Consider the following 27660-nt stretch of genomic DNA (forward strand, 5'->3'; position numbering starts at 1 on the left):
TTGAATTGTTAAACAAATTTCAATGTAATATATATTCATATATGCAATACATACATAAATAAGAACACAAACAATGGAGCAGATATATATATATATATATACACACACACACACACACACATACATATATACACAGTATTATTTTTCCACTCCTGTAGATAGCAGATACATTATCTCTTGTGTACGTGTGGGTACATTTATATATATATATATATATATATATATATATATATATATATATATATATATAAAAAACAACAATACAGAAATAACAAGAATTATTATTATTTGAAGTCATATTTTGGCTTCCTCTATCAACAGTATAGTAAAGTGAGGCTGGCTGCATGAAGGCACAAACATCTATGGGAAGGAATTTACTATTCATTTGCTGAATAAAGAAGCGAGAGCACACACTAAGCTTCTTCTGCTGGGTAGATTTCCACACTGCTGTTAGTGACCCGGATTCCATACCAGCCAGCCCAGAACTGTGTGTCTTTCCCGCCGTGAGTGAACTGGACATATCGAACTCCTGGTCCATAGTCACTGAAGACATGAGTCACCTAAAATAAAACACCAAGAGAGAGAAGAGGAGGATATCAGGCAGGACATCACGTTTAGCTAATCACCCAGCAAAAGACATTTGAACAATAATAATGACGATGTTTAAAGCTGTGTTATGTAAGGTTTGGGGATTTGGCGACATCTCTGGTGGAAATGTGCAATTGCACACAATGTGCAGAAGAACACTTGTATAATGTTGGGTGTGCTTCAGACCCGGGGCGGCCTTTGCACTAAGCCAGGGGTCGGCAGCCCAAATGTTAAGAAGAACTGTTTTGTCCTTTCAACAAAAATCAAACCACCTTGGGAGCCACAACATTTTAAGGCCATTTTATCATCTTGTCTGTAAATATGTCTCAGTATGTGCTAACGTACTAGTGTAGGCTCACAAATTTAATATAAATGAAAACACAGACTTACTTTGCTTTGCTTTGAGCTTCAGCTATAGATGTAATTAAAGTAAATAAATAAATGTATGTAAATAAAGCCGTTCAGAGTCTCCATTCAAAATAACCAGTGAACCTGCAAGTATCTCCTGAGCTTTTGATACTGATTATAGTAAAAATAGTGGTAAATCTGAAAAAAAAAAAGTTGTTTTGTTTTCTTTGGGGACGATTTTGCCACATAATGCCCCACACAAACCTCTCCATCATGACTGAATTTACAAAAATATGATTTAGGCCAAAACTTTACCTACAAACTACTGTAAAACAACGTCTCTGACATCAGGCAGAGTATTTGTAACCATTTTGTGTAATAACGTTCTGTGAGGGAGCTTTTAGAAACATTAAATTCTTCAGATATCTGGTTCCTGTCACCACCACTGTAAATAATTCTGCCTTGGTAACTTTCTCCACAGTGGCACTTCTCACATTAAACTGCTCTGAATGACTGTTTACTCAAGTCTTAATGACTTGAATTCCACAGAAATTTTGAGAAATAAAAGGAATTTTGATTTAAAGATGGTAAAGTCACCCCAAAACTGATCAATGGAAGAACTTCAGCACAGGAACTGGCCCAACTGGAAGACCTAGTGCTTTCAAACCAACCATTGTTAGAGAAATGCTGAAGGAAACTGGGCTGAGTAGTTAGTCTTAGTCTTAATTTCAAGTATTTAGCCAACTGTCACCAACACACACACACACACACACACACACACACACACACACACACATCATCTAAACCGCTTATCCTTCTGGGTCGCAGTGGGACGCTGGAGCCTATCCCAGCCGTCATTGGGCGGAAGGCAGGATACACCCTGGACAGGTCAACTATCACCAACAAAAGCTTACAAATTTGTTTTAGTCAGACTAAAATACTTCACATGCTGACTTTCTGCAACAGTGGTTTCTGTGCTGCGACTCTTCCAGTTGGGCCAGTTTAACATGATCTCCTCTGAATAGCTAACGCTGAAGCGTATGTACTTCTACCTGTATTTAGCTGGGCCTTTAGTTGGGGGCAGTTTGACAGGTTTCTCAGACTTACGATGTGAATGAAACTGATTTTGAGGTCACCACTGTCCAGCTTAAGCTTGTTCATTTTTATTGGTGGCCTTTTCTGCAACTTATTTGATGGTTTGGGCCATTGTGAATACAAACACTTTAAATGATCTTGGAATTAAACATATGAAACAAGCTTTTCCCTATTTTTGTACATGTGGAGAGATTCAACACACAGCCTGACGAATCATGAATCTGGGTTTTCCCTGCTCCTAACTACAAAATCACTACTGTTGAACTATCACTGTACACAACAGTTAATGTTAGTGACAAATGAGCCACACTACAGGCTGTACCAACTACCTCGGTGGGACTTTACGACACTAGGTGGAACAAATTATAACTTGCGCTACTATAAGTTAAACTATTTAACTATTAAAAGACAACTAACCTTATGCGTTTTAGTGTTTTTGTTTTGTTCTTTGTTGTACTAAACTTCTACTAAACCATGATGTCTAAACTGCAGTGTGAACCAAACCATGACCTCTGTGTCCAGTTTTTCAGATTTGCCACTACTTTCCCAACATTACACATCGCTGCTGTTGAAAGAAAACCTCAGATCTTTTTTCAGGTTTTCACATAATTTAAAAATACCTGTTGCCCTTTACATTGTGTGTAAATTTCATGAACAGACCAAAAGAAACGGCCCAAAATGACTTGGAATAAAGTCTGGTTCCACTGACTTACATTAAAAGCAAAGTATGTTTTTTCCTTCTCCTGTGAAGTTACCATTTTGGAGATACGAGGTTTTCTTCTGACAACAACAACATGCAGGTAGCATGTAGGTTCACTGATAATTTTGGATGATAAACAAAATGACGGCATTTACATTGCAGACATGGCAACCCACGGTTCCCATCACAACCAGGGTGAAGAAAGCAAGTCTTCGCAAGTTTCTCTATAATGCACCATTTCACATCTGATCACTCTTAATGGCTGTTTACATCTCAATGACTGAATTATTGCTTGTTTTACACAAATGTTGTTTTTATTTTCTGTTGAACTGTAAACTTTTTGCCTTAAAAATGACAACTCAAAAAGGTTTTTTTCCACCTGTAAATATGATATAGCATATATTGTGTTGGGTGGAAACCCAAAGATTCTGGTTTAGAGGATTAAACATTTACCTGGTTCCACTGCTGATCATTCCACTGTGGAAAGGTGACGGGCTCAGGTTGGAAGGTTTGAATCGCCTTCTTCTTGTGATTGAGCAACTCTACACAGATCTCATATTCACTACCACAGTCCCACCTCGGAGCATACCTGTACAAGAGGAAGGTGATTTTTTTTAAAAAGCATATAATTAACATGCCACTTGTGACAGGAGAAGGAATAAAGGAAGGCTGAGTTAAAGCTTACCAATCTGATATGATGATGTCAGGCTGCATTTTATCAAGGAGCGCAGGACTGTATCCCTCTTGTTGCAAGTTGATCAGCTGCCTCTTCATACATGGGCTGAGATATGAAACATGCTTTATTATTGCTGAATAATAGGCTTCTACTGCACAAAGGCTGTACACAGACATTTTTATATCAAGCTTCACTTGATGGCTTCAGGCTTTATAATCCTTTCATGCACTTTAATGTAACATCACATAATAGTTCATATGAAAGGCGGAGCCTTTTATCTTTATGTGTCACGAAGATAATCAGTGATTTTTGAAGTTTTCAAGTGTAAAACTTACAAGTAAGAGGTAACAAAGCATTTTGTTACTGTTTCATCCGGATGAGGCACAAACATTCCTTCTATATTCCACTTGTCCCCTCCACTTTCTATGATGTCCCAGCCTCTATAATTCTCTGGACAAGAAAACATTGTTGACATAATTAGTAGCAATATTACAGTAACAGGCCAATAATTTGAGATTTTGCAGGTTATTAGTGTCCGTCTTGGCACAAAGTTGGTAAAAACCATTCCGAATGTCATATCGCTGTTGTCGGAAGAAAACCTCATATCTCAAGTTTTTGACATAATTTAAAAATACCTGTTACCCTTTACATTGTATGTAAATTTCATGATGAATGGACTAAAAGAATTCACCCAAAACGACTTGGACAAAAGTCTGGTCCCACTGACTTACATTAAAAGTAAAGTAGGTTTTTCCCTTCTCCTGTAAAGTTACCATTTTGGAGGTTTTCTTCCGACAACAGCGATTTGCTTTCTTGTTTTACTCAGTGGATTCAGTCTGACACGATTTCAATCCACCAGCCATTTTGCTGAGACCAATCAATGTACACTGTGTCCAAAAGTATCAACAGACCCCTTCTAATGAGTGAAATCAGCTGTTTTAGGTGCGCTGGTTGCTGACACAGGCGTTCAGTTGCGCTTACAGCTTGTATAATCGCCCTCGAAAAGCACTGCCAATAGAACGAGGCATGCAGCTGAACACGAGCCAAAGGTCCCTATGCCCAGTGTCTAGCAGGGGCTAGGTGGGGTATGAAGCCCCTCAGCACTGGGCTGTGAAGCAGTGGAACTTTGTACTCTGGAATGATGGAGCACCATCACATACTACTGGGATGACAGGTGTTACGTCCCAGACGTAATATTTTTCTGATTGTGAAAATGTTCACTCTTGTTTGACCTTCTCTCTGCTGTTGTATGTTGCAGTGCTGCCCCTTCTGTCTTGTGTCCGTCTCTGTCTAGGTTAAGTTTAAGTTGTCGCCTGACTTGCTGCGCGTTGCGATTGGCGGTGATGTAACGGCTTCGTGACTATAAAGTGCCTGCGATGAGACGTGATACTGCATGTGGGGTTTTCGCCTCGTGGCCCACGGCAGATTTTGGGGTTTGTATTTCGTAACAAGCTTTAGTACCACTTTTAAACCTGGTGATCCATAGTTTCACAATCGTTCTTTAGGTCCGACGTGGATTTGTTTCTTTTGTACACAGCTTGGGAATGTTCTCCTATAACTGTGCTTTAACTATGTCTCTAGCTAAAGCTGACTATGCTCTGTAAGCAGTTTTCTAACTTGTCACTATAGTGGGGGTGAGTGGCCTTTATTTATGCTTCTTCTTTTCTCCTGTTTAGGGAGTTAAGCTTAGTAAATGTTGTTTATTTTCCTTAGTTTTGTTAGACTAAGTTAGTTGCTAATAAGGAGATTTGTTTTGTTCATTATTTTGATCATATTGAAGATGTTACTAGTGGCTCTAGTGAGTTTGTTTGTATGTTCTTTCTCTGTATAACCCCTTTACTGCCATGCTTAAATACAGATTTACTTTTTTTTATCAGAACTTTTCTGTATCTGCCTGATTATTTATGTTACATTGCTTGCAGACCCCTAGATTGTTATGGCGTTGGTAACATTTAGATAGGGGACGTAACAAAGGCCAAACCCCCTATTAATACCCTTGATTTCAGAAGAACCATTGGACAAGCAGGTGTCTACAAACTTTTGCACATACAGGCTATTTTGATGGCCATGGGTTAAGAAAGCACTCATGCTTCCTATGAAAAACAAATTCAAGTGTGAAAATTGATCCACATACAAAATCGGAAACTGCTGAAAACTGACGCTGAGGCACGAACGGTTATTAGATGGCAACATTAGTGCTGCAGACATGGCGACCCCTGGCTCCTGTCACCACCACTATGAAGTAATCCGAGTTGGTAAGTTTCTTTAGAATGGAGCTTTTCACTTCAAACTACTCCGAATAACTTCGTTTACATCTTAGCGACTGAGTCATGCAGAACTAATGAACATCTGGTGCAATTTCCCCTCTAAATAGGCCTGATTTGAAAATGTCAAAGCAGTGGTCACCAGCCTGGTCCTGGAGATCCAGCTTGGCTGGATCGGATGCGTTGGTGTTCTGCAACATGGGCAGAGATGTAAAATTCAAGTCCAGAAAGTAAAAATCCTTCCCAGGATTTTGTTCCAACGGTCTGGCTTCTCTAGTTAGATCAAACCACCAGCAGAGCTGTCCAGGCAGTTGGAACAAAATCCTGGGAAGGATTTTTACTTTCTGGACCTGGATTTTACACCTCTGAACACAGGAGTGGCATGTTTGACACAGGTTGGAACTAAAGTCTGGGGGAAAGTGGAGGGTTTGGTGACCACTGAGTCAAGTGATCTGTACGAGTGCACCACATTGACCTTAATCGGCTGCTGTGCTGATAACGCGATGTTCTGTTCACCTTCGGCTTTGGGGTTCTTCAGAAGGTTCTTTCGTTTTTTACACAGCCAGTAGAAGAGCTGCCAGTCTCTGGCGCTTCTGTCAACGGTGCGGGGTTTCAGCCCTTCTCTGCGGCACTTCTCTCTCCAGAATGAAGCGCTGTCCACCACCGCCTTCCACTCGCGACACACCAGGCGGCAAACACGCAGAGCCTGGTCAGCAGGGAGGTTCAGAATGATCTCCTCGATAACAGCAACAGGCAGACCTGGACACTGAGACAGTGGACAAGAAGAAGAAGACATTTCTTTACAGCTGCTCAGAGCTTCACTCAGTCAATACAGAATCAACAGGCTGTTCAAACTTACATCTTGTCCATCTGCACTACTCGCTGACTGACCCATCCTCCGTCTCCTCTTCTTCATTGACTAAATATCTCTCTTATCTCGCACTGCTGGGGCAGAATGGCAGCTCGGCAGCTTCTTTCTGACCCTGAAAGGGACACGTTTACAAAGATCTAGCAAAAACAGATCACAAACTCTTCCAGGTGGAAACCGCTCGCGCTGTTTCTTGCACTTTCGATTAGTGTGTGGCGCGTGCTGTGTGTGTTATCAGGTTACTTTGAACTAACGGGTGTCTGAAGTCCAGTACTGTTCCTGTGAGCTACGCCCCACTGCTATGGTCAGCTGGGGGAGTCAGACCTGCTCTCCCAGACTTACGTAACTGCAGGAAAGAATGTAAACCAAAAAACAAAACAAGTGTCAACTCCCTTCGTCGTCTTTTTTCTCTTCTTTTTCTTTCATCGTCTTCTCATTCCTGCTCTTTGTACCTCTGCTGCCTCCTACAGTGCTGGAGTCTTCAGAAACAGCCAATGACTGTAAAAACAACCAGTCAGTTAAATCCTGCTCTCCTCTCCAGCCGGGTTCAAAACAAACCCCAGCTAAATCCCGGCACATCCATTCTGTCCAAATGGAAAAATAAATAAAATTAAATATAAATGACTTAGTAAATTAATATATGAAGAAGAATTGCAAAGAATAATGATAAATCTAAACATAAATAAATATACACAACAATTAATATATTAATAAATTAAATCTCATCTGAAATAATGTGTCTGCATTTATTTATATGTCTATTTAGTAATTTTCCCTTCTTAGTAATTTTTTTTGTTATTTATATGTCTCTTTATTACATTTTTTCTGTTTTTCTGTTCATTTTATATTGTTTCCATAACCATTAATTTCTATATTTATTTATTTCTGTATTTCCTTGTCCTTATGCTAATAAAGGGGCTGTCAGTCAATGATGTCACAGCGTCTTAATATTCCTATTGGTTGATCGATGTCACATTCTGTAGATCGATTGTTCATGTCTTGCTCTCTCAGCGGTAACGAAGTACCAGACAGTGCAGTGGTGTCTTCTTACAGCAGCAGACAGTCAGAGATCTGAGAGTCTCGGCTGATCTGGCTGAAAATGCAGGTCCGGATTATTGACTCTTCTGTTGGAGGCTGTGGGGACAGTTTGGTCCATTTTGCTGCCTCTGCTGGTTCAGAGGTCGACCCAGTAGTGTTCAGAACTTTGGAGGAGATGGTTCATCGTCTTTTTCTGCAAATTTCAGATCACTCAGACACACTTCTCACATACGGCCTGTGGAGGCATCGAGAGTTATTTATCGGCAGGTTTGTCTGTCTGTGGCACTGCAGCTCTTTATGGAGTGAAAGAGCAGTTTAATCAGCTCTTCTCCTCCTGGGCTTGATTGCTAAGCCTGAACGTGAAAACCACGCCCCCTAATTATCATATGAACGACGAAATACAGAATTAAGTAAATGAATTTATGAAAAAATAAATAAATGAATACCTGAATCAATTAATAAAGAGAACAATTGTTAAAAATATAGATATGGAAAAAATATATTAATACAAAAAATAAATAGTACAGAAGTAAATAAATTGAGAAATATATAACTGCAGAAAAAGGAAGTATGTGTATAATTACAATCACAATAAGCAATATATACTTTAGTTTTTTATTTTTTGATTAATTTACTAAGCCATTTATTTTTTAATGTTATTTATTTATCGGTTTGGCAAATCTGGTCCTCCATACTACAAGGGGTAGCATTTTTTAAATGCAAAACTTTCCAATAACTTTCTTAGAAGCTGTTTCAATAGGATACTGTTTGTTTCACAAATTCAGGAAATGTTTTCATACACAAGGTATATGAAAACACTGTCTTTTTACATTTTTCATAAGGAGCTCATGTACTATTTTAGTACCTTAGAGCGCACAAAAAATACATTTATGAAAATGGTTTGAAAGACCTTAGGGAGCTGTAATTGTGTTACTCCCCTACCCCCCACCCCCCACCCCCCTCCCATTTTTTAAAATTGTTTGTTTGTTTTGTTTTTTGTTTTTGGTTACTTGACTTTGCCGACTGCTTTCGGTTAGTGTTAAGTAAACAAGTGTGCACTGCATTGCCATGACTAGAATCTCTGTACATGTACACAGTTTAATATCCTTTAACCCTTTGATACTCTCTTCACCTTCTCATCTACTGATAAGGGCACTGGTGTAACTAGGATGCTGTAGGCCCTGGTGCAAAAAATGAATGGACTCCACACACAAAAATAGTTTAAATTATGAATAAACAGACAAACAAATAAGTAGAGAAATAACTACATAAATTACAATTCAGTTTGATTGTTTACTTGCTATTGCCATGTCTTAATCATGTTAGGGCTCTAATGCAGGCTGTGTGTAGGTTAATATTAAAAGGCTGTTTTGAGGTATATTATTAAAAGGGAATTCCATCGATTTTTCAAAGTTTCTTCATTATTAAATCATTAAGATGTAAACAAAGTCATTCAAAGTGGTTTGTTGTGTAAAATGGTTCATGGTAGACACTCTGATTTCTGGTGATAGGAACCAGGGGGTGCCACAACACAAATACAGCCACCAGGAGCTATATTTGGGGTAGGGAACCTACCTACACATGTTTTATATTGAATGTTAATGAAGGTAAAATAGCGATATTTCATGTGATAACTTTCTGTGGGGGAGCATTTTGAGGTGGACGTCTGGTTCCTATCACCACCACTGTGAACGACTTTGACTCGCTAAGTTTTTCTAGAACAGAGCATTTTACATTAAACCACTCTGAATGACTCTGTTTACATGTCAATCATTTAATTATGTAGAAATTTTAAAAATTGGTGGAGTTCCTTCCCCTTTAAGCTAGCCACAGGGGTCACACACACACACACACACACACACACGCACACACACACACACACACACACATACATATATTATATATACACCAATCCGGCATAACATTATGACCACCTCCTTGTTTCTACACTCATTGTCCATTTTATCAGCTCCACTTACTATATAGGTGCACTTTGTAGTTCTACAGTTACAGACTGTAGTCCATCTGTTTCTCTGCATACTTTGTTAGACCCCTTTTACCCTGTTCTTCAGTGGTCAGGACCCCCATGGACCCTCACAGAGCAGGTACTATGTTTAAAAACTCCGGCAGCACTGCTGTGTCTGATCCACTCGTACCAGCGCAGCACACACTGACACACCACCACCACATCAGTGTTACTGCAGTGCTGAGAATGATCCACCACACAAATAGTACCTGCTCTGTGAGGGTCCATGGGGGTCCTGACCACTGAAGAACAGAGTAAAAGGGGTCTAACAAAGTATGCAGAGAAACAGATGGACTACAGTCTGTAATTGTACTACAAACTACAAAGTGCACCTATATAGTAAGTGGAGCTGATAAAATGAACAATGGGCATAGACACAAAAAGGTGGTCATAATGTTATGCCTGATCGGTGTATATATGTATATATGTAATATATATATTAAGACTACTGTAGAGGACTTGTTTTCTCAATATTACAAGAAAAAACACAACTGCCTTCTGAAAAGAATATACTTGCTATTTTAACCAATAGATCTTCAAAATATTTGCACACTGTGCATTGCACCATATATATGCATGGTATAATAGTGTTGTCATGCTGGTGTATGCTCTACAGATGGGAATAAAGATGTTAACTGAAATTTGCAATATATGCTAGTAGAGCTATGCCATATTATAAATGATCGGAAACAATTTTAAGACCAATTTATACCAACTAAGGCAGAAAAATTGAACAACAGTGCAATCCAAAGGTCTTGAACTCCAGCAGCACTGCTAACATACCTGAACCAAGTAATAAAGAGCTGTAGAACACTGAATATTCTATACATAGGAAAGATGAAACAGATAGCCGATGTTCAGACAGTGATGTTTAGTGCAATAACAGAAGCATCAGTGTGAGGTCCCTTGAGTAAGAGCACAGTTGAGTGTCGACAATGAACTGCCACCACAATGAATAAGGCCAAAAGAGAGCACGGTCCTTTGGAAGGATTGAAAACAACACCGTTGATTAGTATCTGTATTCAGCCCAAGTTAGATTTTGTTAAGGCAATATTTAGAATTCAGTTACGTTTTACATGTTAGGAGAATGCAAAAAGAAACACCATCAATGTTTGTTTATGAACTATTTTAGAATCAGCCGTTAGAATCCTGCTAAAGCCTGAGTAGACTGATAAATCAATGATGTGATCAGTTATTAATCTCAGTGTTACTGAGCTCTGCTAAAGCCTGAGTAGACTGATAAATCAATGATGTGATCAGTTATTAATCTCAGTGTTACTGAGCTCTGCTAAAGCCTGAGTAGACTGATAAATCAATGATGTGATCAGTTATTAATCTCTGTGTTACTGAGCTCTGCTAAAGCCTGAGTAGACTGATAAATCAATGTGACGATCAGTTATTAATCTCAGTGTTTTTGAGCTCTGCTAAAGCCTGAATAGACTGATAAATCAATGATGTGATCAGTTATTAATCTCAGTGTTACTGAGCTCTGCTAAAGCCTGAGTAGACTGATAAATCAATGTGATGATCAGTTATTAATCTCAGTGTTTTTGAGCTCTGCTAAAGCCTGAGTAGACTGATAAATCAATGTGATGATCACTTATTAATCTCAGTGTTACTGAGCTCTGCTAAAGCCTGAGTAGACTGATAAATCAATGTGATGATCAGTTATTAATCTCAGTGTTACTGAGCTCTCCTAAAGCCTGAGTAGACTGATAAATCAATGTGATGATCACTTATTAATCTCAGTGTTACTGAGCTCTGCTAAAGCCTGAGTAGACTGATAAATCAATGTGATGATCAGTTATTAATCTCAGTGTTACTGAGCTCTCCTAAAGCCTGAGTAGACTGATAAATCAATGTGATGATCAGTTATTAATCTCAGCAATACTGAGCTTTTTTAAAGGACTGATCAAACTAATAATCTTCTCAGTAGTGGATGTTTACAACTGAATAATTTCCTACATTTATCCGCAGCACAACTGTTTTTTTATGAAAACAGTGAATCCAAACTGACAACCCCCCAATGCTTCATCATGTCTGCAAACCTCTATATTAACATATTTTTCATTTTTGAAATCAACAGGAAAATATAATCAATTTCCAAAATTTCAGCATAATTAAATGGTTAAAATGTAAATAAAGTCATTCAGAGTGTTTTGCTGTGAAATATTGCATTACACAAAAAATGACCAAAACAGAATTGTTCAAAGTGGTGGTGGGAACCAGACGTCTTAGGTGTTTAATAACTGTGAAAGCTAAACAGGCAAAACATTTCCCAAAAATAACTTAATTTTTCAAATTTATAACAAATTGTCCCACTAACACCTCTACATATAAAAGCTGAGAAGAACTGGGCAAGTCTTGGACAGTAAATAAAACGGCTATATTTGTGTTGTAGACATCATAACTCCTGGTTCCTGTCACCACCACTGTAATGAATGGTACATTTCTCTACAGTGTACCATTTCACATCAAACTACTCTGAATTACTTTGTTTACGTCTCAATGACTGAACTATGCAGGAACTTAGAAAAATCTGTTGAATTTTCCTTTAATGATCAAATAGATTACATTATAATTTACATATTACAAAGTGCAGTTAGAGTGTATTCTATGACGGAGTTTTAGGGCCACTGTTAGTAAAAATAAAAATAGTAGACTTCAAGAATAAAGTCAGAATATTTCAAGAAAAAAGTTGTAGAATTACGACATTAAAGTGGCATTAATACCAGGAAAGGTCGCAATATTGTGGCCAAAGGCTTTGCAAAGTGAAGGCAGCACCTCCTCGTGTTAAATGAGGGGCGGTGAGGAGTTGGTGGAGTTATACTTTCATATCGATTCACCCATAAAGAAACACTCAGTCTCCCTGTCTCTCCTGCACATCAGCACCAGCCTGTTATTAGTATAAGAACCGGCTGAAACGGCTGAGCAGGAAACTGTGTTTATCTAGAATAAAGAGCCAGACGTACTCGGAGGAAACTGTCTGTCTGTTTTGTTGAAGGAGAATCGCAGGCAGTGACCGTCTACATGGCTATCAGTGGCTACATCTCGGCAACATAAACAATGGAGCAGCCAGAATTCTGGTCAAGAATTTTTAGTACAAAATCACAAGTGCATGGACTAACTACAAGTACTCAAGAGATAATGTATCTGCTATCTACAGGAGTGGAATAATAATAATATAGAATATTAGCGCACACACTAAGCTTCTTCTGATGGGTAGATTTCCACACTGCTGCTAGTGACGCGAATTCCATACCAGCCAGCCCAGCCCATTTTGTCTCTCCCGCCGTGAGTGAACTGGACATAGCGAACTCCTGGTCCATAGTCACTGAAGACATGACTCACCTAAAATAAAACACCAAGAGAGAGAAGAGGAGGATATCAGGCAGGACATCAAGTTTAGCTAATCACCCAGCAAAAGACATTTCAACAATAATAATGACGATGTTTAAACCTGTGTTATGTAAGATTTGGGGATTTGGCGACATCTCTGGTGGAAATGTGCAATTGCACACAATGTGCAGAAGAACACTTGTATAATGTTGGGTGTGCTTCAGACCCGGGGTGGCCTTTGCACTAAGCCAGGGGTCGGCAACCCAAATGTTAAGAGGAACCGGTTTGTCCTTTCAACAAAAATCAAACCACCTTGGGAGCCACAACATTTTAAGGCCATTTTATCATCTTGTCTGTAAATATGTCTCAGTATGTGCTAATGTACTAGTGTAGGCTCACAAATTTAATATAAATGAAAACACAGACTTACTTTGCTTTGCTTTGAGCTTCAGCTATAGATGTAATTAAAGTAAATAAATAAATGTATGTAAATAAAGCCGTTCAGAGTGTTTTGGTACAAACATAAGTTTTATTTTACTATCCAAAATGACCAGTGAATCTGCAAGTGTCTCCTGAGCTTTTGATATTGATTATAGTAAAAAAATATATATATAATAAAATAATAATAATAATAATAATAATAAATAAAATCTGAAAAAATAAGTTTTGTTTTCTTTGGGGACAATTTTGCCACATAATGCCCCACACAAACCTCTCCATCATGACTGAATTTACAAAAATATGATTTAGGCCAAAACTTTACCTACAAACTACTGTAAAACAACGTCTCTGACATCCGGCAGCATATTTGTAACCATTTTGTGTAATAACTGTCTGTGAGGGAGCTTTTAGAAACATTAAATTCTTCAGATATCTGGTTCCTGTCACCACCACTGTAAATAATTCTGACTTGGTAACTTTCTCCACAGTGGTTTCGTTTCACATTAAACTGCTCTGAATGACTGTTTACATCTTAATGACTTGAATTCCACAGAAATTTTGAGAAATAAGTGGAATTTTAATGTAAAGATGGTAAAATCACCCCAAAACTGATCAATGGAAGATCTTCAGCACAGAAACTGGCCCAACTGGAAGACTTTCAAACCGACTATTGTTAGAGAAATGCTGAAGGAAACTGGGCTGAGTAGTAAGTCTTAGTCTTAATGTCAAGTATTTAGCCAACTGTAACCAACTATAGCTTACAAATTTGTTTTAGTCAGACTAAAATACTTCACATGCTGACTTTCTGCAACAGTGGTTTCTGTGCTGCGACTCTTCCAGTTGAGCCAGTTTAACATGATCTCCTCTGAATAGCTAATGCTGAAGCGTATGTGCTTCTACCTGTATTTAGCTGGGCCTTTAGTTGGGGCAGTTTGACAGGCTTCTCAGACTTATAATGTGAATGAAACTGATTTTGAGGTCACCACTGTCCAGCTTAAGCTTGTTCTTTTTTATTGGTGGCCTTTTCTGCAACTTATTTGATGGTTTTGGCCATTGTGAACACTTTGCATGATCTTGAAATTAAACATATGAAACAAGCTTTTCCCTATTTTTGCACCTGTGAAGAGATTCAACACACAGCCTGACGAATCATGAATTTTTCTGGGTTTTCCCTGCTCCTAACTACAAAATCACAACTGTTGAACTATCACTGTACACAACAGTTAACGTTAGTGACAAATGAGCCACACTACAGGCTGTACCAACTACCTCGGTGGGACTTTACGACACTAGGGAACAAACTATAACTTGCGCTACCATCAGTTAAACTATTTAACTATTAAAAGACGCCTAGCCTTATGCCTTTGGGTGTTTTTGTTGCTTTTCTTCTGTTGTACTACCTTCTCCACTACCTTCTCATTGAACCTACATTGTTGACAATGGTCATTTTGGATAGTAAATAAATGGCTACATTTATATTGCACACATGGCAACCCATGGTTCTTATCACAACCATGGTAAAGAAAACAAAACTTGTCAAGTTTCTCTATAATGCACCATTTCATATCAGGCCACTTTTAATGCCTGTTCACATCTCAATGACTGAATTATTGCTTGTTTTACCTGAATGTTATTTTTTTCATGATGAACAGAAAATTTTCTTTCCAAAAAACAAAAACTCAAAAAGTTGTGTTCCTCTTGTAAATATAGCAGAGCATGTCGCTGCTGTCGGAAGAAAACCTTGTATCTCGAAAATGGTAACTTTACAGAAGAAGGAAAAAACTACTTTAGTTTTAATATAACTCAATGGAACCAGACTTTTTTCCAAGTCATTTTCTTAGCCCGGAAAAGGATTGCACGCCCACTCCAGGTAGGGGGAAAGGACTTGCCCCAGGTGGAGGAGTTTAAGTATCTCGGGGTCTTGTTCAGGAGTGATGGGAAGAGGGATCGTGAGATCGACCGCAGGCTGGGACAGGCGGCAGCAGTAATGCGGTCGCTGTACTGGACTGTAGTGGTGAAGAGGGTCGGTCGGTCGGTCTACATCCTGACCCTCACCTATGGTCATGAGCTATGGGTAATGACTGAAAGAATGAGATCGTGAATAAAAGCGGCGGAAATGAGCTTCTCTGCAGGGTGGCGGCTACACTCTATTTGATAGGGTGAGGAGCTAGAGCCGCCACTCCTCCGCATTGAGAGGAGCCAGCTGAGGTGGTTCGGGCAACTGATCCGGATGCCCCTGGACGCCTCACGGTGGGGGTGTACCAGGCACGGCCTACCGGGACAAGACCCTGGGGTCGTCCTAGGACCCGCTGGAGGGATTATATCTCCAGGTTGGCCTGGGAACAGCTTGGGGTCCCTGGGAATGAGCTGGAGGAAGTTGCGGGGGACAGGGTCGTCTGGGATTCTCTGCTCTCCCAGCTGGTACCGCGACACTATCTGGACTAAGCGGTTAACGACGATGATAAATTTGGGTTGTTTCTTTTGATCCATTCATCATGAAATTTACACGCAATGTAAAGGAAAACAGGCATTTTCAAATTATTTCAAAAACTGAAAAATGACAAAAATGGAGATACGAGGTTTTCTTCTGACAGCAGCGATATATTGTGTTGGGTGGAAACCCAAAGATTCTGGTTTAGAGGATTAAACATTTACCTGGTTCCACTGCTGATCATTCCACTGTGGAAAGGTGACGGGCTCAGGTTGGAAGGTTTGAATCGCCTTCTTCTTGTGATTGAGCAACTCTACACAGATCTCATATTCACTACCACAGTCCCACCTCGGAGCATACCTGTACAAGAGGAAGGTGATTTTTTTTAAAAAGCATATAATTAACATGCCACTTGTGACAGGAGAAGGAATAAAGGAAGGCTGAGTTAAAGCTTACCAATCTGATATGATGATGTCAGGCTGCATTTCATCAAGGAGCGCAGGACTGTATCCCTCTTGTTGCAAGTTGATCAGCTGCCTCTTCATACATGGGCTGAGATATGAAACATGCTTTATTATTGCTGAATAATAGGCTTCTACTGCTCAAAGGCTGTACACAGACATTTTTATATCAAGCTTCACTTGATGGCTTCAGGCTTTATAATCCTTTCATGCACTTTAATGTAACATCACATAATAGTTCATATGAAAGGCGGAGCCTCTTATCTCTATGTGTCACGAAGATGATCAGTGATTTTTGAAGTTTTCAAGTGTAAAACTTACAAGTAAGAGGTAACAAAGCATTTTGTTACTGTTTCATCCGGATGAGGTGCCAAAATTCCTTCTATATTCCACTTGTCCCCTCCACTTTCTATGATGTCCCAGCCTCTATAATTCTCTGGACAAGAAAACATTGTTGACATAATTAGTAGCAATATTACAGTAACAAGCCAATAATTTGAGATTTTGCAGGTTATTAGTGTCCGTCTTGGTACAAAGTTGGTAAAAACCATTCCGAATGTCATATCGCAAAGCTCACATCTCAATTTTTTTACGTATTTCAGTTTTTGACATAATTTAAAAATACCTGTTACCCTTTACATTGTATGTAAATTCCATGATGAATGGACTAAAACAATTGACACAAAATGACTTGGAAAAAGATGGATTCAGTCTGGCACGATTTCAATCCACCAGCCATTTTGCTGAGACCAATCAATGTACACTGTGTCCAAAAGTATCAACAGACCCCTTCTAATGAGTGAAATCAGCTGTTTTAGGTGTGCTGGTTGCTGACACAGGCGTTCAGTTGCGCTTACAGCTTGTATAATCTCCCTCGAAAAGCACTGCCAATAGAACGAGGCATGCAGCTGAACACGAGCCAAAGGTCCCTATGCCCAGTGTCTGATTTGAATACGTCAAAGCAGTGGTCACCAGCCTGGTCCTGGAGATCCAGCTTCCTGCAGAGGTTTGTTCTAACCACCATCTGCGACACCTGCTCCAGCTACTGAACTACTTCAGAAGTCCTAGCTTGGCTGGATCGGATGCATTGGTGTTAGGCAACATGGGCAGAGATGTAAAATTCAGGTCCAGAAAGTAAAAACGGCCTGGCTTCTCTAGTTAGATCAAACCACCAGCAGAGCTGTCCAGGCAGTTGGAACAAAATCCTGGGAAGGATTTTTACTGTCTGGACCTGAATTTTACACCTCTGAACACCGGAGTGGCATGTTAGACGCAGGTTGGAACTAAAGTCTGGGGGAAAGTGGAGGGTTTGGTGACCACTGAGTCAAGTGATCTGTACGAGTGCACCACATTGACCTTAATCGGCTGCTGTGCTGATAACATGATGTTCTGTTCACCTTCGGCTTTGGGGTTCTTCAGAAGGTTCCTTCGTTTTTTACACAGCCAGTAGAAGAGCTGCCAGTCTCTGGCGCTTCTGTCAACGGTGCGGGGTTTCAGCCCTTCTCTGCGGCACTTCTCTCTCCAGAATGAAGCGCTGTCCACCACCTCCTTCCACTCGTGACACACCAGGCGGCACACACGCAGAGCCTGGTCAGTGGGGAGGTTCAGAATGATCTTCTCGATAACAGCAACAGGCAGACCTGGACACTGAGACAGTGGACAAGAAGAAGAAGACATTTCTTTACAGCTGCTAAGAGCTTCACTCAGTCAATACAGAATCAACAGGCTGTTCAAACTTACATCTTGTCCATCTGAACTACTCGCTGACCGACCCATCCTCTGGCTCCGCCTCTTCATTGACTAAATATCTCTCTTATCTCGCACTGCTGGGGCAGAATGACAACTCGGCAGCTTCTTTCTGACCCTGAAAGGGACACGTTTACAAAGATCTAGCAAAAACAGATCACAAACTCTTCCAGGTGGAAACCGGTCACACTGTTTCTTGCACTTTCTATTAGTGTGTGGCGCGTTCCTGTGAGCTACGCCCCACTGCTATGTTCAGCTGGGGGACTCAGACCTGCTCTCCCAGACTTACGTAACTGCAGGAAAGAATGTAAACCAAAAAAAAAACAAACACTGCTGGAGAGACTGCCTTCTGAAAAGATTATACTTGCTATATTTTTGCCAGTAGATCTTCAAAATATTTGCACACTGTGCATTGCACCATACATATGCATGGTATAATAGTGTTGTCATGCTGGTGTATGTTCTACAGATGGGAATAAAGATGTTAACTGAAATTTGCAATATATGCTAGTAGAGCTATGCCATATTATAAATGATCGGAAACAATTTTAAGACCAATTTATACCAACTAACCACTTGGGTAAGAGCACAGTTGAGTGTTGACAATGAACTGCCACCACAATGAATAAGGCCAAAAGAGAGCACGGTCCTTTGGAAGGATTGAAAACAACACCGTTGATTAGTATCTGTATTCAGTCCAAGTTAGATTTTGTTAAGGCAATATTTAGAATTCAGTTACGTTTTACAATGTAGGAGAATGCAAAAAGAAACACCATCAATGTTTGTTTATGAACTATTTTAGAATCAGCCGTTAGAATCCTGCTAAAGCCTGAGTAGACTGATAAATCAATGATGTGATCGGTTATTAATCTCAGTGTTACTGAGCTCTGCTAAAGCCTGAGTAGATTGATAAATCAATGTGATGAACAGTTATTAATCTCAGTGTTACTGAGCTCTGCTAAAGCCTGAGTAGACTAATAAATCAATGATGTGATCAGTTATTAATCTCAGTGTTACTGAGCTCTGCTAAAGCCTGAGTAGACTGATAAATCAATGTGATGATCAGTTATTAATCTCAGAATTACTGCGTTTCTTAAAGGAATGATTAAACTAATAATCTTCTCAGTATTGGATGTTTGCAAGTTTAGCTTTAGTGTTGTACTGGACTTCTGCTCGGAGGATTGTGGGAGGAGCAGTGGACTGAAGAAGGCAGTGAGAGAGAAAAATTTATGAATTTTGTTTTAAATGATAAGCAATTTTCATTAACCATATTAACAAGCGAATGGGTTATGTAGACGTAATTCAATTAACTGACCCTTAATACAGGGCTTTATGTGTACACTTACATTACATGTGCAGGAATAAAACTTTTACCTCAAGCAGCTTAAACTGAGCTTAATATTAAGCTTTAGGCTAAAACTAATTTTAGTTTTTGAATGTATCCCTGCTGGAAAAATCCATAGCAACTATTATGTTTTTCTTTGTGTTTCTGATGGTTTTGTAATGTGTTTTGGTTTATGGTTTAACCGGTGGTTGATTCGTATATTGGCAGTGATGTCCCTTCCTGAATGGTAATACGCATGACGACACATACAACCAGCACAAACAGTCGCTGTTTACATCAGAGACGTTATAAATCAGGAGACCGGCCACTGGTTTAAATATGAATGTGATGCTCATAACGCGCGACTTTCCTATAAGGACTTTGTTTACATGGCACAATCGCACTGTCTTACTGCGCATGCGTCCCACTGGCCTGAAACCACTGTGGATTTCAGTAGCTTAATGAACTTGAAGATTAAGGAATTTGGTCAAATGGTCAGTTTTGTTGTTACATTACTGTGATGTCGATTTGAACAGATCTCCGCATTCTTAATGAGTGTTGACACTTAGGGATGCTCCTATGTCATTTCTTGGGCATAACAGTAACAGATAAAAATATTTAATATTTGTATATTTATATATTTATATTAGTCAACATGTATGATTTTCTGTGTTTTAATTTAGACTTTAAAATTGCTAACCTTTGGAAAATATAGTTAGACCCGAGTGGATGCTAAAGAAACATATTTCTCTGAAGTTTTGACATTTTTATAATTACAGTTAAAGAGAAGACGTCATAAATGTGATTCATCCAAAAAGCTGAAACACAGTTGATGGCACTGAATATTGTGGTGAATGTGGTGATATGGCTGAAAAATTCTTTATCGACACCTGAAATACTGCGAAAACCTACATTCTAAACTTTTTTATTTTAGAAAATGAATGCATTTATGCATAAACTTAGTGTCACGTGACAGATTTCACTCACGTGCCTCTTACAACAAACACAAACAATGTGGTGGAGAAGTCTGAACTGAGGAGATGACAAGGGAGTTTTTAAAAAGCCTTACAGAGAGAGATGTCCAGAAAAGACTACAGCCACTCTAAACGGAAAGCTCTCAAAACGCTTTGTATGGCAGAGAAACGTGATCTCATAACGGTGCAGGTGGAACATAAATACAATAGAAAACAACAATAGTAAAATAAATGAAACAAAGAAGGAGTGTCCTTATCAGTAGTTTATGGGGAAGTTAGGATGGCTGCAAAATACATTAAATAAAGATTTAAAACTTTTTTTTTATAAATAAACCAAAACTTAAATAACAAGTGTTATTTTGCAGGAATTTACATCATTATGTAAAGTATTTGTATTGTTAAAAGTGAGGAAAACATCTAAAAACACAACATTTATTAATGTATTGTCATTTAATTACTTGCCATTTGCACAGAAATTGGATGGGAACATGAATGTAGGATAGAGAGGTATGATTTTACAGCAGTGTGAGTTTGGGTGGAAACAATGTATTTACATTAGGTATTGAATATTAAATCAAGACATCACCTTGCAGAAAAAAGAGCAAAGACCAGCATGATTTTCATTTTCATTTTTATTTTCCTTTCATTTAAGCTGGTCTAAGCTGGCTTATGATGGTCTGGTGCTGGAAAAGCTGGTCATGGTCATACCGGCATCCAAAACATAACATATGTCGGTTTTGTTGGTGACCAGCTGTGCTAGTCCATGCTGATTTTTCGGGCAGGGCACCTCAAACAAATTAGAATTTTATTAGAAATAATTTACTGTCTCCAACAGTACACAAGCAGGGTGCAGCTACAAGGGTGGTGGTTTTAATAAAGATGTAATATATTATAATAACCAGAATGTTTCTTCACTTGTAAAGTTGTTCTCTGCTGTTGGCTCTTCTAGTGTATGGAATGCAGACTTAGCCACCAGTGGAGGTGTGGCCCTCACTGCAAATGGAATCGGTGCTGGTCCAGGTGAGTGAGCTACTGAGAAAGTAGCAATGATGGGTTTGACCTTTGTTTAGAACAGTTCGTCCTCTAAATAAGGTAATTAGCTGTGACCTAGTTAACTGTATTAACTGCAAAATTTACCATTGACTTATTAACGCTATTCAGTAACAACCATACATTATTCATTAACTACTTTGAATCTAATATGTTGTAGTGAAGAACTGAAATGTGGGCCCACATTCAGTCACTTAACTTGAAACCATTGTGAACTTGTGAACTCCCATATTACACAGTTTAGTGTTCTTTCTGCTCTAACAACTTCATTTTAACCTCATTGAAAACTTGTACCTGAGCTAATATGTCAACCCCTTAAATGGCCAGGGTCCACCTGTGGGCCCAATGTTTTATTACACGCTTCTATAACCTAAGAATAACTCAACCAGTTTGCACTGAGGTCCCTGTAGTAACTGAATAATAAGCCTTAGTATGTAATAAGCCTTAGCTAAAAGCTACTTGAACCTGAACCAAATTAGGAATTTTGTATAAACTGTTACACCCCTCTCAGCTAGTCTATACTCCCTTAGGAGGTTGCGTGTTCTACTCCCTGCCACCCTCGAGTTTGACCCAGTATGTCATCTCTATGCTGTTGTATAGGCATTTTCCCCAGTTCTTCTCTGATCTCTTCACTTACATAGGCAATGCTGGATTTAATCAAGTGTCACTAATTGAAAGCAGACGGTGTATCTTTGCAGCCCAATAACAATAATAGGCTGCTAGGAATCCTATTTTACATTTGTTGACAGTTTCCTTCACATCATTCATTATATGCCTTTACAACCACCATGTCTTCACTACTGAAACACACAATAACAGCTCTCCCATAAAATAATAACTTCGGCCAGCTCTATTGTCTTAGTAAAGCATTTATAGTTTCATCGTTGGTTGATTTGGGCACAGAAAGTAAAAATTCTCCACACAATTTGGTTTCAACTGTCTGGACATCTCTGTTGCTGTTTTGAGGTAAACACAGAAGCCAGATGGCTCCTGAGTGGCGCAACTATCTAAGTTGGCCTTACCATCACTTGTTTGATCCCCAGTGACGCAGTCATCCATGGCTTAGAGTCCAAGAGAGCACAATTGGCCTCGCTCTCTCTGGGTAGGTAGGATTGCCATCCCTTTCCCCTTCACTCAGTGCGATGCTAGCCAGCACAGACATCTGTTAGCTGACATAATAGAACTGAGAAGTGTGTTCAGCTGTCCAACGATGTTGTGTGAGGTGAGCGGCAGTTCAAAAAGATGTAGTGGCTGGATTCAAGCGCTTGTGCTAGCCTTCGCTCTCCTAGTGCTAGTAGTATCGTGTGATCAGTGGTGGACGAAGTGCACAAACCATGTCCTTGAGTTAAAGTAGAGATACCCAAGGTAAAATATTACTCCAGTAAAAGTAGAAGTTCCTCCCTTTAGACCTCCACTTGAGTAAAAGTACAAAAGTATTGTATTAAGTATTAAAAGTAAAAGTACTAAAAGATTATTATGACTCTGATGTCCTTTTACCATTATTGTAACAAGACTCTTACATTAACTCATTTTAGGTGAAAACACTCCAGTGTCACTCTTGGTAAACCAGTCTTTTAATAGAATGTCATTAATTAGTCACTGATATCTATTAAAATTATCATAAGCACAAAACACTGAAGGCAAATAATTTCCATTAGGTAGAACTGAGTGGCTCTGAAATAACTTTTTGCAAACAAGCAAAGTTTCAGTTTAACTTGCTTTAATCACAGATTCACAAATGAGTTTTCCTTTACTAAACTGCATCTGTAGGTCTCTGTTCATAAACATAAACTAGCAAAAACAAATTTACTATAAAATGAAATAGTGTTTGTATAAATTCAGAAAAAAGAAACACATCAGTCACAACTGCATGTGTGTACATATTTCTATATTGTGGTCTATTTACACAAAGTTAGGTTAGAGTCAAGAGTTTCTTCCATCATTTATGTTGAATAGGCACTCCCAAAATTTTACGCTGCTGCACTGACGTTGAACCGTATGCTTGCCCTGGGTCGGTATGTCCAACAGGTCAAAACAAGCTCAAAACAAAGTGTGCGCTGTGCCCTGATTGGAGTTCTTGCTTTGCGCTTCTTTTGTTTTGACATGTTACATTTCTATACACACATTAACCAAAAGGAATGACAGATTTTGCAAAATGTAGCGGAGTAAAAAGTATGATATTTGACTTTGAAATGTAGTGGAGTGAAAATAAAAAGTCACCCAAAATGGAAATACTTCAGTACAGATACATGAAAGAACTACTTAAGTACAGTAATGAATTACATTTACTTAGTCACTGTCCACCACTGCGTGTGATTGGGGGTTCCTAATCCGTGAGTGGAATTGAATAAGGCTAAATTGGGGGTAAAATTGGAAAAAAAAAAAATACAGAAGCCAGACTTCCTTGGAACAAAATCCTGGGGATAATTTTTACTTTGTGGATCTTGATACTGTAAACATAATCCCACATCCAGAAAACATGCTTGAGATGTCCACTTGCTGAGAAAGCTGGTCAATAGGACGAACAGAGCCAAGAATGTTAACGCAAGAGAGACTGTAGTACACAGGGTGTACCTACAAAAGTAGGCCGCCGAGGGCTGGTAGTTCTCAGAAAAGCCTGCAATCTATTGGGGATCAAAGACACTCAGAAAAGAGAAGCCATTAAAACAGTGGTTCGGCTGATAGGCATGACCTCAACCCTGTCCTCATCTGGAGAGCAAAGGACTGTTTGTCATTAGTTAATACTTTCTTTGATGGCCACTTGCTCCGGTTTGCAGTGTCCGGTAGAGGCGTGGAATGCAGAGCTGCGCTGCACAACCCACCTCCTTCCATCAATGGATGTTGTTGTTTATGCTGTTTGGACTGATTCATGAGTTGAAGGTGTGTAAATGTATTTATTGTGTTATTTTGTGCTGGGCTGTGAGGTATGTAGTGTATCTCAACCATAGAGAGGAAGCATATGGTTAGGAGTGTCCACCTTCTACTGTAGTTAGCGTTGTGGTCAAGACTGAGACCGGGACCGGGACACATCGAGTCCAATTCTAGACCAAGACTTTTAATAGTCGAGTCTGAGTCAAGGCTGAGACCAGAATTATATATACATGTTCGTTTTATGTTTGTTTGTAGTAAACTGCACATTCATTGTGATTAAATATACATTATATACCTCAGTGTCTCTGCTGGACTGAGAATAGTCCACCAACCTAAAATATCCAGCCAACAGCGTCCTGTGGGCAGCGTCCTGTGACCACTGATGAAGGACTGGAGAATGACCAACACAAACTGTGCAGCAGCAGATGAGCTATCGTGTCTGACTTTACATCTACAAGGTGGACTGAAAAGGTAGGAGTGTCTAATAGAGTGGACAGCGTGTGGACACAGTGTTTAAAAACTCCAGCAGCACTGCTGTGTCTGATCCACTCGTACTAGCACAACACACACTAACACACCACCACCACGTCAGTGTTACTGCAGTGCTGAAAATGATCCACCACCCAAATAGTACCTGCTCTGTGAGGGTCCATGGGGGTCCTGACCACTGAAGAACAGGGTAAAAGGGGGCTAACAAAGTATCAGAGAAACAGATGGACTACAGTCTGTAACTGTAGAACTACAAAGTGCACCTATATAGTAAGTGGAGCTGATAAAATGGACAATGAGCATAGAAACAAGGAGGTGGTCATAATGTTATGCCTGATTGGTGTATAACATTTTGTGTAATGTAATAATAAATAATATAAAGCCAAAAAAAAATCATAGTCTTATAGGCAAACTTTGCACTGTAACTGGAAGCAATGGTGACATTAATCTCTGTAACTTTCTTCTCTTAACTTATTCAGAATCACCACAAAAGTCAAAAGAACAGAAACTAAACTACATCCACTGTTATTATTAAATGAAAACATAGTAAAAATAACTTCTGATCTGCTTTCAGGGATGTTTGAATTTTGGAACATCAGTACACATCCACAAACAAATAATCAGTCATATATGATCAATTAGATCCTCAGCCAACATTTTTTATTTAAACATGTACAATAGTGGTTTTCAACTTGTGGGCTGCAGCCCTCCGGTGGACCGTGGTGGTGCTGCAGTTTTTATTTTTAAATGAAAAAAAAAATGTTACAATACATAAATTTAATCAAATGTAATTATAAATATGATCAATATTGTGGGTTACAAAAACAAAACTTTTATGTTTACACTGAGCTCACTGATTGTTCTAGTTATGTTTGTATTTTTAGTACAAGCATAACCAAAATAAAGCAAATACAGTGGTGAACACATAGCTCTGGGCTCTACATGCGTGAAAAGTGAAAACAAGTAACTACAGCTCTGTGCAGTTTGCTCAGGGGTCTTTCCAAATGAAGCTTTGAAACCCAACAACTGACACCGTCACTTTGTGGTGTAGATATCTAAATCCCTGGATCTGATCCTGAACTCCGTTTGCAGCTTTCCTCTATTCAACCTGACATCCAGCACTTGGTAGCTGACAAATCAGCATTTTCATTATGTGAGTCAGAAAAAAAAATCTGATTGGAAGCTTTTGTGGTCGTTTGTGTGGGCCATGAGATGCAAAGGTTTGGGAACCCCTGTATTTATTCTGTGGACTGTTTTATTCTATTTATTCTGGTTTTGTCCATGTTCAATAATAATTCATTTTCCAGTTACCTCAGACGGAGGTATCGCACTCAGCTGGTCTCGACAACAAGTCCACTTTACCCGAGACCGGTCTCAGACTCGAGTGCTATTACACTAATTCCAGTGACTGTGTATGTGTACTTTCTGCTGGTGTTAATAAAGAACTTTTTTTGTAGCAGAAATCAGGGCGTCTCCCATGTCTCCTTCTTCACCAAGATGCTAAATTTGGTGTCAGAAGGTGGGGTAGTGCACCACTGCAGCAGGGATTGCAATGGTGTTTTGAAGAACTTCAAGGTGGACAGCGAGGAAGACCACGGTGGCTGGGACAGTGCAGTGAAGCTCAACGGCGGAGGTGGTTCAAAAACACTCAATAGGCCAAGCGCAGCATAAACAGCAGTCGGCTCATCGTGCTCGTCGATACGGGCTTGTCGATACAGGCTCATCAGTATCCTTACTACGACCAGGCATGCTCACACACACTGAGGGGGTGGATCAGATGGGAGGAAGGTGACCAACGTCCAGGTCAGGTCAATCACGAGAGGCAGAGCCAAGGCTGAGAGCCAGGGCTTCTGTGCGCACGAGCAGCACCCTCGCCAGCATCAATGGGGCAGTGGATGGTGTGGAAAGTGAAGGGCAGCTGAGAGAAGTGCTGTTGCTGCTGTTGCAGTCCTGTGGAGTCCTGTGTGGGCTGAGTACTGGACTGGTCAGTGCTGTGATTTTTAGTTGTTAACTTGCCAGTTATGTAGTTGACAGCTGTGTTTAAAATATTTTGGTTTTGATTATTATAGCTCTAGTGTGTTTCTAACATTCAAGTGAATATATAAATGTGTTTCTTCTATGAGTCCATTGTGGTGTTTCATGTTCAGTATAAATGAGGTACTGTCACTTTAAGAGAATTGTTATTTTCTTTTCTTTTTTTTTTTGCGGGGAGAGAAGCTGGAGTTCCTAGTGGCGCCATGACGTGTAGGGCAACACAGTTTTCTTACTAATGAAGAGGCAAACCAGACAGCTGCAGTGTGGTGATGGTCTACTTGTGCACGTCATTTGTTTGCAAAATGTGGAAACCAACTTTGGTTTCTCGTTTTAACCACCCAACTAAGTTGCTAGTGGATGACTGTCAAACTCAGAGACTTTGCATGAGTAGACCATCACCACAGCCCAGCCGTCTGGTTTGCCTCTACACTGTGTTTCTTTGTTCACCAAGACGCTGTAACATAATACGTGTCCACACCACTTCTTGTAACAAGTGTAATACAATGAATACAGATTTCTTAAAATTTCTGCATAATTCAGTCTGAAATGTGTAGAAACCAGGGGACATGTGTGTGTGTGTGTGTATATATATATATATATATATATATATATATATATATATAAACTATATGGACAAAAGTATTGGGACACACCTCTTAATCATTGAATTCAGGTGCTTCATTCAGTCTCATTGCCACAGGTGTACAAAATCAAGCACCTAGCCATGCAGTCTGCCTTTACAAACATTTGTGAAATAACGGGTCGTTCTAAAGAGCTCAGTGAATTTGAGCGTGGTACTGTAATAGAATATCACCATTGCAACAAGTCGGGTCGCAAAATTTCTTCCCTCCTAGATTTTCCATAATCAGCTGTGAGTGGTATTATTGAGATTCTGCT

General features: G+C 39.5%; 2 protein-coding genes across 8 annotated transcripts; both read right to left on the bottom strand.

The window, feature by feature from the left end:
- Positions 1 to 18368, bottom strand: LOC118822419 (F-box only protein 6-like). Of its 4 annotated transcripts, none has more exons than XM_036591464.1 (7): positions 18293 to 18368; positions 6531 to 6863; positions 6188 to 6437; positions 3743 to 3857; positions 3417 to 3512; positions 3185 to 3320; positions 1 to 560 (listed from the first exon to the last, which is right to left on the bottom strand). In XM_036591464.1, exons 2-7 carry the CDS (start codon positions 6585 to 6587, stop codon positions 414 to 416), a joined length of 801 nt encoding a protein of 266 aa, XP_036447357.1. In that variant the 5' UTR covers positions 6588 to 6863; positions 18293 to 18368; the 3' UTR covers positions 1 to 413. The 4 variants fall into 4 exon arrangements, with proteins under 4 accessions (XP_036447357.1, XP_036447360.1, XP_036447358.1 ...); XM_036591467.1 differs by lacking the exon at positions 18293 to 18368 and adding an exon at positions 12955 to 13077 and having other exon boundaries at positions 6531 to 6654; XM_036591465.1 differs by lacking the exon at positions 18293 to 18368 and having other exon boundaries at positions 6531 to 6654; positions 6794 to 7104.
- Positions 6555 to 18270, bottom strand: LOC118822418 (F-box only protein 6-like). Of its 4 annotated transcripts, none has more exons than XM_036591460.1 (7): positions 18016 to 18270; positions 17673 to 17922; positions 16597 to 16711; positions 16271 to 16366; positions 16039 to 16174; positions 12866 to 12954; positions 6555 to 6654 (listed from the first exon to the last, which is right to left on the bottom strand). In XM_036591460.1, the coding sequence occupies exons 1-7, from the start codon at positions 18070 to 18072 to the stop codon at positions 6591 to 6593; spliced, it is 807 nt and encodes a 268-aa protein (XP_036447353.1). In that variant the 5' UTR covers positions 18073 to 18270; the 3' UTR covers positions 6555 to 6590. The 4 variants fall into 4 exon arrangements, with proteins under 4 accessions (XP_036447353.1, XP_036447354.1, XP_036447352.1 ...); XM_036591461.1 differs by having other exon boundaries at positions 6562 to 6654; positions 12805 to 12954; XM_036591459.1 differs by lacking the exon at positions 6555 to 6654 and adding an exon at positions 10415 to 10582.
- Positions 18369 to 27660: the final 9292 nt, after the last annotated feature.

The sequence above is a fragment of the Colossoma macropomum genome, unplaced genomic scaffold (genome assembly GCF_904425465.1).
Source record: "Colossoma macropomum unplaced genomic scaffold, Colossoma_macropomum, whole genome shotgun sequence".
NCBI lineage: Eukaryota > Metazoa > Chordata > Actinopteri > Characiformes > Serrasalmidae > Colossoma > Colossoma macropomum.

Bases quoted from the DNA above. Each gene is read 5' to 3' on its own strand.
- LOC118822418 (XM_036591459.1), bottom strand. From the start codon at position 18,072: ATGAAGAGGCGGAGCCAGAGGATGGGTCGGTCAGCGAGTAGTTCAGAT. The intron at 16,712-17,672 runs GTGAACAGAACA...TTTCTTGTCCAG, and splicing joins GAAGAACCCCAAAGCCGAAG to AGAATTATAGAGGCTGGGAC. The intron at 16,367-16,596 runs GTAAGTTTTACA...TTCATATCTCAG, and splicing joins TGCTTTGTTACCTCTTACTT to CCCATGTATGAAGAGGCAGC.
- LOC118822419 (XM_036591464.1), bottom strand. From the start codon at position 6,587: ATGAAGAAGAGGAGACGGAGGATGGGTCAGTCAGCGAGTAGTGCAGAT. The intron at 3,858-6,187 runs GTGAACAGAACA...TTTCTTGTCCAG, and splicing joins GAAGAACCCCAAAGCCGAAG to AGAATTATAGAGGCTGGGAC. The intron at 3,513-3,742 runs GTAAGTTTTACA...TTCATATCTCAG, and splicing joins TGCTTTGTTACCTCTTACTT to CCCATGTATGAAGAGGCAGC.